At 41.4% G+C, this 11,298-nt stretch overlaps 2 protein-coding genes across 5 annotated transcripts; one reads left to right on the top strand and one right to left on the bottom strand.

The window, feature by feature from the left end:
- Positions 1 to 225: 225 nt before the first annotated feature.
- On the bottom strand, positions 226 to 4,016 carry LOC115751352 (protein POOR HOMOLOGOUS SYNAPSIS 1). Of its 3 annotated transcripts, XR_007198556.1 has the most exons (9): positions 3,687 to 4,016; positions 2,886 to 3,002; positions 1,686 to 1,751; positions 1,482 to 1,579; positions 1,170 to 1,366; positions 1,035 to 1,087; positions 915 to 942; positions 447 to 597; positions 226 to 408 (listed from the first exon to the last, which is right to left on the bottom strand). XR_007198556.1 is itself a non-coding variant. In XM_030689239.2 (8 exons), exons 1-8 carry the CDS (start codon positions 3,948 to 3,950, stop codon positions 551 to 553), a joined length of 870 nt encoding a protein of 289 aa, XP_030545099.1. In that variant the 5' UTR covers positions 3,951 to 4,016; the 3' UTR covers positions 226 to 550. The 3 variants fall into 3 exon arrangements, 2 of the variants coding, with proteins under 2 accessions (XP_030545099.1, XP_030545101.1); XM_030689239.2 differs by having other exon boundaries at positions 226 to 597; XM_030689241.2 differs by lacking the exon at positions 1,035 to 1,087 and having other exon boundaries at positions 226 to 597.
- A 768-nt stretch (positions 4,017 to 4,784) lies between these two features.
- LOC115751363 (anthranilate phosphoribosyltransferase) lies at positions 4,785 to 9,617 on the top strand. 2 transcript variants are annotated; one of them, XR_004016611.2, is made up of 10 exons: positions 4,785 to 5,267; positions 6,140 to 6,622; positions 6,734 to 6,891; positions 7,185 to 7,268; positions 7,361 to 7,413; positions 7,943 to 8,024; positions 8,324 to 8,431; positions 8,630 to 8,753; positions 8,891 to 9,077; positions 9,111 to 9,278. XR_004016611.2 is itself a non-coding variant. In XM_030689256.2 (10 exons), exons 1-10 carry the CDS (start codon positions 4,886 to 4,888, stop codon positions 9,501 to 9,503), a joined length of 1,779 nt encoding a protein of 592 aa, XP_030545116.1. In that variant the 5' UTR covers positions 4,785 to 4,885; the 3' UTR covers positions 9,504 to 9,617. The 2 variants fall into 2 exon arrangements, 1 of the variants encoding a protein (XP_030545116.1); XM_030689256.2 differs by lacking the exon at positions 9,111 to 9,278 and adding an exon at positions 9,285 to 9,617 and having other exon boundaries at positions 8,891 to 8,976.
- Positions 9,618 to 11,298: the final 1,681 nt, after the last annotated feature.

Raw genomic sequence — 11,298 nt, 5'->3', positions numbered from 1 at the left:
CAACCAACACCAAATTACTAAAGCAAAGAGTGCATTTCAATGTGTAACCGTGATTCTAATCTGTTCACATGCAGAGCTATGACTAAATGTCGGATGATTTAGGATGACTCGATATCAATAACGGATTCAAAAAATAAGAATGAGACATTGTTATCGTATCGTTCCCTGGACAGGTGAATGCAATGCCAAAGTCTAAGAGCACAACGGACAAAATGCACAGGGCCGAGGAGAAAAGCCAAGTAAAGCATTAACCAAAGCTAGAACTTGGAGCTTTCAGCAGGCAGTCCTTGTGGCGTGCTGAAATCACCTTATATAATTCCAACCAGTAACCAGGGGAGCCGGAGCTTACTTAAGGAACAATTTGCCCTTGAATGATCTTGAATATCCCAGGTGTTTTACAACATTATACTGCAACAAGGAATTTTTGAAAAAGTGGAAAAAAGATCTACACTCTAGATGGTTAACTACAAGGTTCAAGACCCACCATAGCAGCCAAGGTTTCAGATGCCACACTAAGGATATCAACAGCCGTGACAATTACAATGATAAATCACACTCTGATTTCATTGATGACCCTGTCCACTCTAATCAACATCTCTGTTGAAAACATAAGAAAACCCTACAGATTAGTATCTTCAAAGTTTTAATGCAAGAACCACACGCAATTTCTCTACGTCTTCAGTGCAGGCTATCAGCAGCTATTTGAAAGGGGAAAATGAATATATACGAAAAAAATGCTGAAATAAGGAACTAATGTCCTCTTGGATAACATCTTTTTATTATTTTAAGTTAACTTCAATCTTATCTTATACTTTTTCCGATTGTATTTGGCAAGAAGTCAAAAGAGCTACCCATGGCTGGCTATATAAGCAAGCAACTAGCAGTGCATGAGATAGAATTGGAAAACGATTTACCTTGAAATTCAGAATCTTCCATGTATTTCTGTGACAGAAGAACCCATTAATCGATGATTGATAACTTTAAGCTTGTAAAGAGATACCACTCGTGCAGCATTCAGTCAGACAAAATGTTACCATGATTTGTGATTTGAGGTCGACTACTTCAGGTATAGTTGATTGTGCTGTGGCTTCATAATCCAATACAGTAAATCAATTAAAGTCTGCCAAAGAGAGAATACTCCTATCTTTACGAGAGAGCAGTCAGTTCACCTTGTTTGCGGTCGGCGCAACAACTAGTCAGAAATGATGTGAAGCTTGGAGGAAAGGATGCAAGGCCATTTTCGGCATCACGATCATAAACATTTTCCGTGTTTGAAGAGAACTGTTGAGACTCATTCTCCAAGATTGCTAAGTTTTCAGGATCCTGAATGCCAATGCAAGAAACAGTATCCTTTTCCTCCTGAACTCTGAGAACTCAACAAGACAAGATCATTGTTGGAAGTAGATCAACCACGATGACATAATTTCTCAACTGTAGCAAAGACAGACATAAAGTATGTCAGGAACTAGGACCCTTTCCACCTGTAAGGAGAATAGGATGTGAACTCAGAATGAGCAGATATTTGAGATGCCACGTGAGTAGTTTGCAGTTCTATTTCAGTGGCATCTTTCAAGATCTCCTGCGTGGATAGCAATTTAATGCAGTCAATCTAATACAGTGGGTGATGCAATAAGAAATTGTTAGCTATACGACAAATATTTCAACTCCCTCAATGAGAATATTACCTTTAAAGAACTAATGAATGAATCAGTTTCACAAGTAGTTGAAAATCTTAAGGCAAATTTCTGGATCTGCAAATAAACTGAAAAGTCCATCATGCACCATTGGAAATGAACCACCAAAACATGAGTTAATACAATGTGTGAACAATATTCTACATTTGGATTATCCTATCACTAGGAGGAGGACAGAACTCAGAGTTCAGACAAGTATAATACTAGAAAATTTTGAGGTGGGAAATCTTTTTGACATTGGAAAATCTTTATTCATGCCAATTTTTCTAGACTTCTGAAACTGTTGAACACTTCATAGGAAATGAAAAGGGATTTCGAATTTTTTTTTTTTTTTACTTTTACAAGTCATGGTTGGCAAAAAGCAAAACATCTGTCGTTTGTTTAACTGCCTTTTTCCAATATCACTTCAGTTGACATGTCCATTAATGTGTTGATTCGTACATTACATCAGCAGAGCAATAACTCATTCCACAAGAAACTTCCATCAATGAAATTTGTATGTCTCCAGGAAAATCAATAGTATGAGCGTTGGATGAAATTATCATTGCCATGGTGATTCAACAATATATGACAGGTTCAGGTTTAAATGAGGAACCAGATGGCATAGGTAGACTTTTTCCTTCATCATGGGCCGGTCACTCACATGGCTAAAAGACATTCTATTCAACTAAGCCTAATTCAAAAAATTTTGTCCCCAAGCAAAGTCACCGATAGAACTGCCTGTGATTCAGAAGTTCAACAACTAAAGAAGTATCATATACGAGTTTGCATAGGCCTTCAAGGGAGAAGGCTCGCTGGAATGCTCTGGTATTATCTTTGCTAGATGCGATAGACTGGATGGAAGGAAACAACAGCTCTCGAAAGTCATAGAGCAAACCCTACCACAGCTAAAAGGGAGCCAGGGTTTGTATTGCTCGCACAAAGCAAGAGAAGGCAAGGTGCCCAGGTCATAATAGGAGAAGAAGTTTCCTGTTCTTTCTCACTGTTCATTCACTACATAATGGTCCTCTTGGCGGCTGTTATTTGGAAAGGAAAGATCTAAGTCATACCTAGAGGAACTGACAAACTCCTTAGTATTCACGATGAGAAGGTACCAATTACCCTAAAACCAAACTTCAAAAACCTCATTTTTCGCTTTAGGACGCACATCATGTCACACAACCAGTTGAAACCGACAGATTGAATGCTTGCCTTATTTCTGCAATCCCTGTAGCTCACAAGGACAGCTCTGCTAGCCATTGCTGGAAATTCAGACATGTATGACAACTGCGGCCTGAAGAACTGCAATTTGGAAACTAAATGGTGTTCCTGAAATAGTTAAGACTCTTAATTAGGATGATTTGTAGTCTTACAGAGAGAGACGTCATGTACGGACTCCCCCATTTTGTATCACGAAGTTCATGAGGAGTGAAGAACTGAAGAACCTAGATTTACAACTATGTTCCGTCAGAAAAGAAATAAGTGCTTCCAAAAAAGTAGCTCACGCCTGCATGTATCAAAACATTTAAATCCACTGCTCACATAAATCCTTGAGACCTTAACTATTAAAGTTCATGCATCTGATCATCGATCCCTATATTTCGAAACAGAAAAATTGAGAAATAAGAATTATCTTGCTTATCGACAACTTCTAGTTCTGCCGCATCAAACTCATTTTCAGATCGTACGGAACCATAACCAAAAACCATCTCAAAGCTTATTCACAGAAATCGGTTTGGTCATGAAAGCGTCAGTGAAACCGCCGGTTATGTTAAGAATCTCCGACCTACGGAGAACAGAGAAAAGTCGCACAATGTCTCATGCCGAATTTAACGCAAAAACTATGTAGAGTCACACAACCGAACACATAATGCTCCATATACCAAGCATTGTAAAACGATAATCACTTTGATTTCAACATCAGAGAAGAACATTTCAGTGACGAACTCGACGATTACGAAGACAACAAATCGAAAGAGGAAGAATCAGAAGATGAGCGAGACAGCGACTCACGAGCAACTTCCCGCTCAAGCAGACGGTGATGATCCCGGGCGGACCGGAGTGAAGCTGCAGCGAAGCCTTCGAGGAGGACGAGAGCCAGGTCCCGCCCGAGGGAGAGAGGCGACGACGGTCGGAGTCGCGAAGAGGGACGAGCGAGGGACATGCGGACGGCCGGGAAGCGAGGGCGAAGAAGCGAGAGAAGCGAACCTCCCAGTAACCTCTGACGGAGCCCGCCGGAAGCTGCTCGCCGGCGACGACCGACAGAGCTCCCGCCATTTTCGATGCGTTTGGGAGGAGACGGTTTTCTGAGAGCGCGGATGAGTTTTTGAAAATGGAGGGGAAGTGAAATCAAAAGGCGAAGCGGAAGAAGAGAGAACGGTTATATAGGCTTGCGGACCGTGGCCCACGGCCCGGCCTTCTTTCCGGCCCACTTTTTAATAGGTATTCGGCCCTAAAGAAAGCTCATTACAAAATGTAATAATATTCGGATCCCATTTATTCCTACGAAAAATAAACGATTTAAAAAATATATTTATTTTTAAAATGATATCTTATATTATTCGAAATAATTTATCGATAAAATTATTTTTATTATTGATAATAATTTATATTAGTAAGCGACGAAAAGATTTTATTCATTTATTTTTATAAATAATACTAGCAATTATGTTTTGTAAAATTTTTCAAATCATTAATATTCGCGAAACGAATGAACGCTCAGAAAAGCGAAAAATACTGCAGCCCAAGAAAACTCTCAATTACATTTTCAAAAGTACAAGAGAGAGGGGGTGAAATGAGTATCCTTATTTTGATCATAAATGGCCGTACTAATTTCACTTTTGTTGAAGGTTTGACTTTCAGTCAATTTTAGTCAAATTGTAAGTCAAAAGTGAAGCACGGAAAGGGGCGAAAAGGTCATGTCAGGAAGATCGGGAGTAGGAATCAGATCCCCTGCTCCACTAAATAGAGTTTGCAATGTGGCTACCCAATCACAAGCTGCCACCTGGTCCATTGGTGGGGTCAACGGACAACTTTCCAGTAGGTAGGACGGACAATTTTTGGCTCAAAAAACAGTTTTTATGACATCAACGATCCGCACCAGGGTCACCACCACCAACCCCCCACTGCCCTTGACTTCCTCTTCCCCCTCTGCCTCCTCCTCGACGGTCGATCCAAAGCGTCTCCTCCAACGACACGGAGCCAAAGCCGCCATGAAAGCTCTTCTCAATCCTCAGCTCTCTCTCTCCTCGGTGTCTCCGGTCAACGCCCCCAAGCGTACGGCCGTCGCCAGCTTGCGGCCCTCGGCGCCTACCGCATTCTCCGCCGTTGGCCGCCGCCGTTGGAGGCGGGAATCGTCCCGCTTGGCGACAGCCGGTGCGGCCTCGACGGGCTCGGCGACGATCGATCACTCGGAGTCTCCGGATTCGGAGGTCCGGAATCCTTCCCTTTCTTCTTCGTATCGGGACGCGAGGCTTCGTAGGCCGAACCAGACGGTGCTCGAGGCTCAAGCTAGGGTTTGCACCGGCCCGACGCAGACCCGGCCGTTGAGCGAGGAGCAGGCCTTTAAGGTTTTGGATACCATACTAAGATCAGGTCAGGACTCCTGTATTTGTGGCGATATCGTTGCATTCGAGTTGCTCTTCATTCGCGTTGGAACGTGCATTTGCTGATTTCTGTTTGGTTTATTAGTTTTTTATTGATCGTGGAGTCCTCATGTGTACTTTTGATGATTGGAGAGTTTCTCAACGATGATACTCCGTGCCCACTTTTCCGTACAGTTTTCCCGATGATTGGATTAAGCTGTCTAAATGAATCATGGTTATCTGAGCTATGGCCTTAAATTACCGTTTTCTCTAGAGTCTAGACCAGATGCAGATTTTTGTCTTTTCTTAATTCATCCTAAAGAGACTGGCTTCTTTCATTGAGTTAGCAATAGTTTAAGTGATTTGCATGTTTCAATTAAGAAAATTGAACTGCATCTTACTTAGTTCTGACTAGGGCAAAGAATTTCGGAGATGTGCTGGTGTAATGGCTCAAATTAGTCTGTCTCTTTTACCTAAGTCAATGTACATTTTACTAGCCAGGGCAAGGTCTGCAGGCTGGTTTCTTGCCATGGAGTGGAGGCTGGTTTTTTATGACTTCTCCGTATTGCAACTGATTTCCCTTTTTCTATCTCTTGCCCTCCATGTGTTTTCTTGAAGCAACATGCTCAATGTCATATTTTTAACTCCTCAAAAGCCTATCATGATCTTGGGATGGTGAGTTTTCATACCTATCGTTAGTGCATATTCTGTTGGTTTAGATGACCATTAGTGATTGTTGCTTTATCATCATGTCACATAAAAAAGAGAATGGTTCCTATTCTACATGGAGCAATCTGCTACAATTTAAAGGAGAATTTCTTTTATATAAATTACATATCTTCACCTGTAGCTGCTTATTGTTATTTTTTAATGCATTGTCAGCTAAAGGAGAACTTAGAAATGGAGAACAAGTGTCCAAAGCACAGATGGGGGCATTCTTTGCAGCTATGACAATACGTGCCAATTCATTTCCTGAGGCAACCCAGTGGAGTGAAGGGGAAGAGCGTGCAATGAACACATTCTGGCCAATGCTAGTTCGAGTTCTACCTCCTGATCTGATCTTTATAGCGGATCCTGAAGGTTCTATACTGGGAGTAGGAAGTTCAATTGGACCCCACTACACTGGCAATGATACTACTGAAATGAGATTGGTTGGTGCTCTCAGAGAAATCTTGGCAGGGGGGCATCTTGGATATGAGGAAGTCCAAGGTGTTCTGAAAGATGTTCTTCCCTTAAAAATAAAAGATAACTTATCTGAAGGAGTAAGTGAGTCCTTGCTTTCGGCATTTTTAATAGGTCAGCGTATGAACAGAGAAACAGATCGTGAGTTAAAAGCATACTGCCTTGCATTTGATGATGAGCTTGGTACATGATTTAGTTTGATTATCAATTATCTATTGTTGGAACAATAGTAGTCATGTTTCCAATCGGCATACATGGTTTGTAATGGTTAATGCATTCAATTATACTGGGCAGGTCCTCCTCCTGTTGCTGATATAAGATCTTTGACTCATTATGGCGAACCTTATGACGGAAACACACGTTACTTTAGGAGCACGCTGTTCGTGGCTGCTGTTAGATCATGTTATGGTGAATCTTGCTTGCTTCATGGCGTAGAATGGATGCCACCTAAGGTTGGTTTCCTGTACAAGTATTTTCATCACCTATGTCTTGGGATCTGCTTTTGCAAAAGTTGAATACTAATCGTAAAGCTGAGGAAGTCTGTATTCAAAAAAATTTCTTGAAGGTTGCTTCAAAATTAAAAAGCAACATGATAATAACAATATGACAAGAGCCCTTATTCTGGAACATAGACTCCTAGATTTTTTAAATTATTGGAATGCAGTTTTTTGGATGTTTTGTACTTTTGTTTGTGAAATTATTGGCCTCTTATCTTGGGATCACTCAAAGCTCTTTGCATGTGAAGGGAGGAATAACGGAAGAGCAAATGCTGAAGTTCATGGGTGCAAATACAAGTTTATCCACTTTGCAGGCAAAAGCACTTCTAGAGGTAACTGTTATCCTTATACTGTCATTGCGCGATCATTGCTATGTCTTTGCTAGTTCTTCCGTTTAACTAAACCTTATATTATGAAACTTCAGGATGAAGAGGCTGGTTTCGCATACATTAGTCAACGTGAAGCTCGGCCGTCTCAGTATGTTTTGCAATATCTTATTTTACTGCAGTCATTCTTAAGCATAGCTTACCTATAATAGGGTTGGTGATCCAGAATATTGATGAGGCATATAACTCATTGTTCTTGGGATTTTCTTTTCTTTTCCCTTCAGCAGTATTGTAGGGGTTCTGCATTCTTGTCCCCTTAAATGAATGGCTTGTAAGACTCTGTATGTGCTCCTGCCTATGAGCACCAATATGATATGCATATATGTCCGAGGGAATGGTTGTGGTGCATCTATACTAGAGAGGGAGGGAGGGAGGGAATATTTCAAATTCAATGGGGTTTGTGCATGGGCCAGGGTACTAGACATGCTTTTAATTCCTTTCCTTTCAACATGCATCATTTGCACTCACTACATGTGTATGTCATGCCTTTTTCACTTTTAAGCTGTATAACACTTATTATTCCTTGTACAAAAAAATGCGCTCTGATATATGAAAGATCTCATGTAGTTCACTTGCACTGGAAAAGTGTATACTCTGACTTCTCTATCTTTGAGCTGCAGATATTCATTAATTGGTTTGAGAGAGCATATAAAGAAGCGCCCCCCACTTGCCACAAGTGAGAAGGTCCAGCAATTTGTGAGGGTAAGCCCTGAGCAGTCCTCCATTGAGCTTGTGGTGTCCTGTTTGCGTTTTTGAGTTCTCAAGTAACATTTTAAGCAAAAGAAAAATCAGTTATCCACTTCTATGGTCCAGAGCTGGCATGGATGCTTTAAGATGCAACTTAAAAGTTCTATTTTATAGGAGTAGTCATTTTGGCATTCTTGCAGAAAATTATGTCACTTGTGCATCAGTATAGGCATATTTCATAACTACGTTACCTTTAACAAATCTTTTAATTCAAGATTACTGATCAGAAAGCACTAAATATTTCCTTCTTGCAGGCTACTGGAAGGGAAGCAATTGTTGCTGGTTTCTATCATGAAGGTTATGAAGAGCCTTTGCTGATGCTTATGAAGAGAAGAGGTGTTCACTCTGGCTTGGTGGTCAAGGTTGGGGATGCATTTCTTTTTAGTCAATTCTGCATGCCCACATTAGTAGGAGAGTATTCTTTCTGATGAGAATTAGATAGTGGATGATGCCAGTCATGAGTTAGTTCTTTCTTTATCATTCTTAATGCTGTCTGTAGGTCAGTTATCTCTTCAACCTGGTTTAAGTAAGTAGGGATTTGTATGTGCTCTTTTGTGTAGGGAGAGGAAGGAGGGCTTTCCATGACAACAAGATTGCGATCAGCTAGTGTGTCAAAAGGGCTTCCTGTGAACTATTGTTCAGGGTTTCGTTCATTGAGTACAGTATCTGCTCTTGAAGTTGATGGTCTGTTCCTTTTCAGTGGCCTTGTTAGACTTGTCTCTTTTCTAGTGGTTCCATCTTGTTCTTTTAGATTTGGGAGTAAGGAACAAGATACTATGTTCTCACTTCAGTTGTAACACTTGGGCCAATCATTTTGGCAGGGGTTTCACGGGAGAGCTTTAGTCTTGAGGTTAATGCCAAGGATTATGGTTTTGAGCCCTCTGATACCCCAAGAACAGACAGATCGGTAATCTTTCTGAATCTTTTGTTATACTGAGTTTTATTTTGGTAAAGGGTTATGCATGTTTAATCATGAAGGCCGATAGCAAATTAAGATGGATATTGTTATTTAGTTGTCTTTCTCTCTGACATTGCAATCTCTCAACTACGAAGTTATTTCTAGAATTTGTTTTGAATTAAGGTTCCCTCTTGTCAACGTAACTCATTTTTTGCCAACTGAATACGTAGTTCATTTGGTATGCAATTTCATGTTGATGTGGCAAAGTATGATCGTCACTAAAATGCAAAATACGTTTATGTGGCTTGTGAATGCAGATCTCAAAGAATATAGAGTTAGGTCTAGCAGCTCTTCATGGAGAAAAAGGACCTGCATATGATCGAATCGTCTTGAATGCTGGAATGGTGGATCACTTACTTGGATGTGAGGGCGCAGAAGACATCTCTATGGCCCTGGAAAGAGCCAGGGAGGCCATTGACAGTGGCAAGGCTCTAAAACGACTCCTAAATTACATCAAGATCTCCCACAAAGTGTAGTGAGACAGAAGCGGTCGCACACTCTCTTTTGCTTCATTTTCTTTATATACATCGGCCTTACGCCTTCCATTGTGAAATTTGCAAAGAGGTGAAGTCACAGTTGTTCAGGTTTCATTTTCTTCTCTTTCTGCTCAAATGCTTTCTTGAGATGTCGAAGCATGCGCATAAGATGTCATATTTTTTTATGAGAGGAAATGCTGTAAGGGGTTGTACGATGGCTTCCGGCATGCATAATGTGTGAAGAAATTCTATACGCATCCAGCGAGTCAATTAAGGTGATATTTTCTGGCCCTTTTCAGGCAAGCTGGCAATTTTGGCCACGATGGAAGTTTATTAAGTCGAGGGAAACATGAATCTCACATGCTTCAGGTCCGACTTTGCTTTGACATCCTTTCGGGAAAAGACCAATACCTTCGTGGACCTTGACTTGTGTCTGAGACAGACTTTTCGTTGTACCGTTCAGACCAAAATCGATACGTGGCGGAAGCGTGATCAGCCCATTATCCATAGGTCCCGGGGTAGACCTCTGGCTCCGATACCGATATGTTATACCCATACATAGGCCCCTTCACTTGGCCATTAAAATGATACTATCAGACCTCGCAAAGTGGACACCTTGAGACTCAAGGAATTAGCTTTGTCACCAATACATGAGATGTTGGACTACATGTTTGCTCATGTAGATCATTTCGTAAGAGAACCTCGCAGAAAATTGTTTTGAGTTGCATTGGCAATTACTTGACAGCAATGTTGCGACTGCATGACTATTAGAAACTCGAAACTTTCGATAAGCAAACCCCACCGGCGATTGGGCACTGCCGAGCCGCCGCCTGTGGCTAGCACGCGTTCACTGTTAGTCATTCTGGTCTCTCTCAACCTCCAGCCCAAATATGGAGTTTACAAGCACCAGTCCCACCGCAGCCAACAGGGAATGGACCCTCTATGTAGATGTTTCGACTCCATAGTTCACGAAGAAGAGAACTTGTTCTCCATCGAGTTCCGACATGACCTGTTTCGTGAAGTCCTTGAAGACAGTTGCCGAGCCACTATGGGGCAAAGCGTGCATATTAGCAAATTTAGCTATCACTTAGCTGCTGAGGGCAGCCGGGGTGGCAATCTGATTGACTCCTGTGAATTACGGCTCAATGGTGGGCTTCAAGGTGATCAAGCTTGACCCACCCAGTCTGCTGTCTAGGTTCCTGGACCTCGTGCGAATGAGCTTGCCGGGTGCCAGGGATGGACATGAACTTGTGGTGGCCAGGGGTGGCAGTTGGCCATGCCTAGCCACCAACAAGGGACGTAGGATCGACATAAACAAATATATAGTTTAAGAATCTGTGCAAAAAAAGTTCGGGAAGGATATTAAACAAACCGAGGTTCAAGAATCTCTCATGCCATTATCCCAAAGCCAATTGCACTCATTTATTAATAAAAATATGATCAACCTCTGGCCAGCTAGTTCAGACTTCCTGAAGGCTAGGGAGTACGAGCAAAGGCCTCTCTCTCTAGTTCAACCATATTAGTCTACGCCCAAGAGTGAACGCCGGAGATAAGGACCACAAATGGATTAGTAAGGAACTCTCTAATTTAGCAAGTTTTTTCCTTTGTTTGGTCAGTAATTTAGTAAGTTCAATATAAGCTAGATTAGCCAGCATTTTACACGTCTAGATGCGAGAATAATATGTTCTTTGTAACAAGTAGTTTTGTTGAGGTCATCACAGGATCTATTGACACGGACGATAGGAAAATGAGATGAATCGTAACACTTGTTAACATGGGGTCAATGTCTTGACAA

Source organism: Rhodamnia argentea, chromosome 1 (assembly GCF_020921035.1).
Source record: "Rhodamnia argentea isolate NSW1041297 chromosome 1, ASM2092103v1, whole genome shotgun sequence".
NCBI classification, from domain to species: Eukaryota; Viridiplantae; Streptophyta; class Magnoliopsida; order Myrtales; family Myrtaceae; genus Rhodamnia; species Rhodamnia argentea.
The sequence above is the reverse complement of the archived record's forward strand: the minus strand, read 5'-3'. Positions and strand labels throughout refer to the sequence as shown.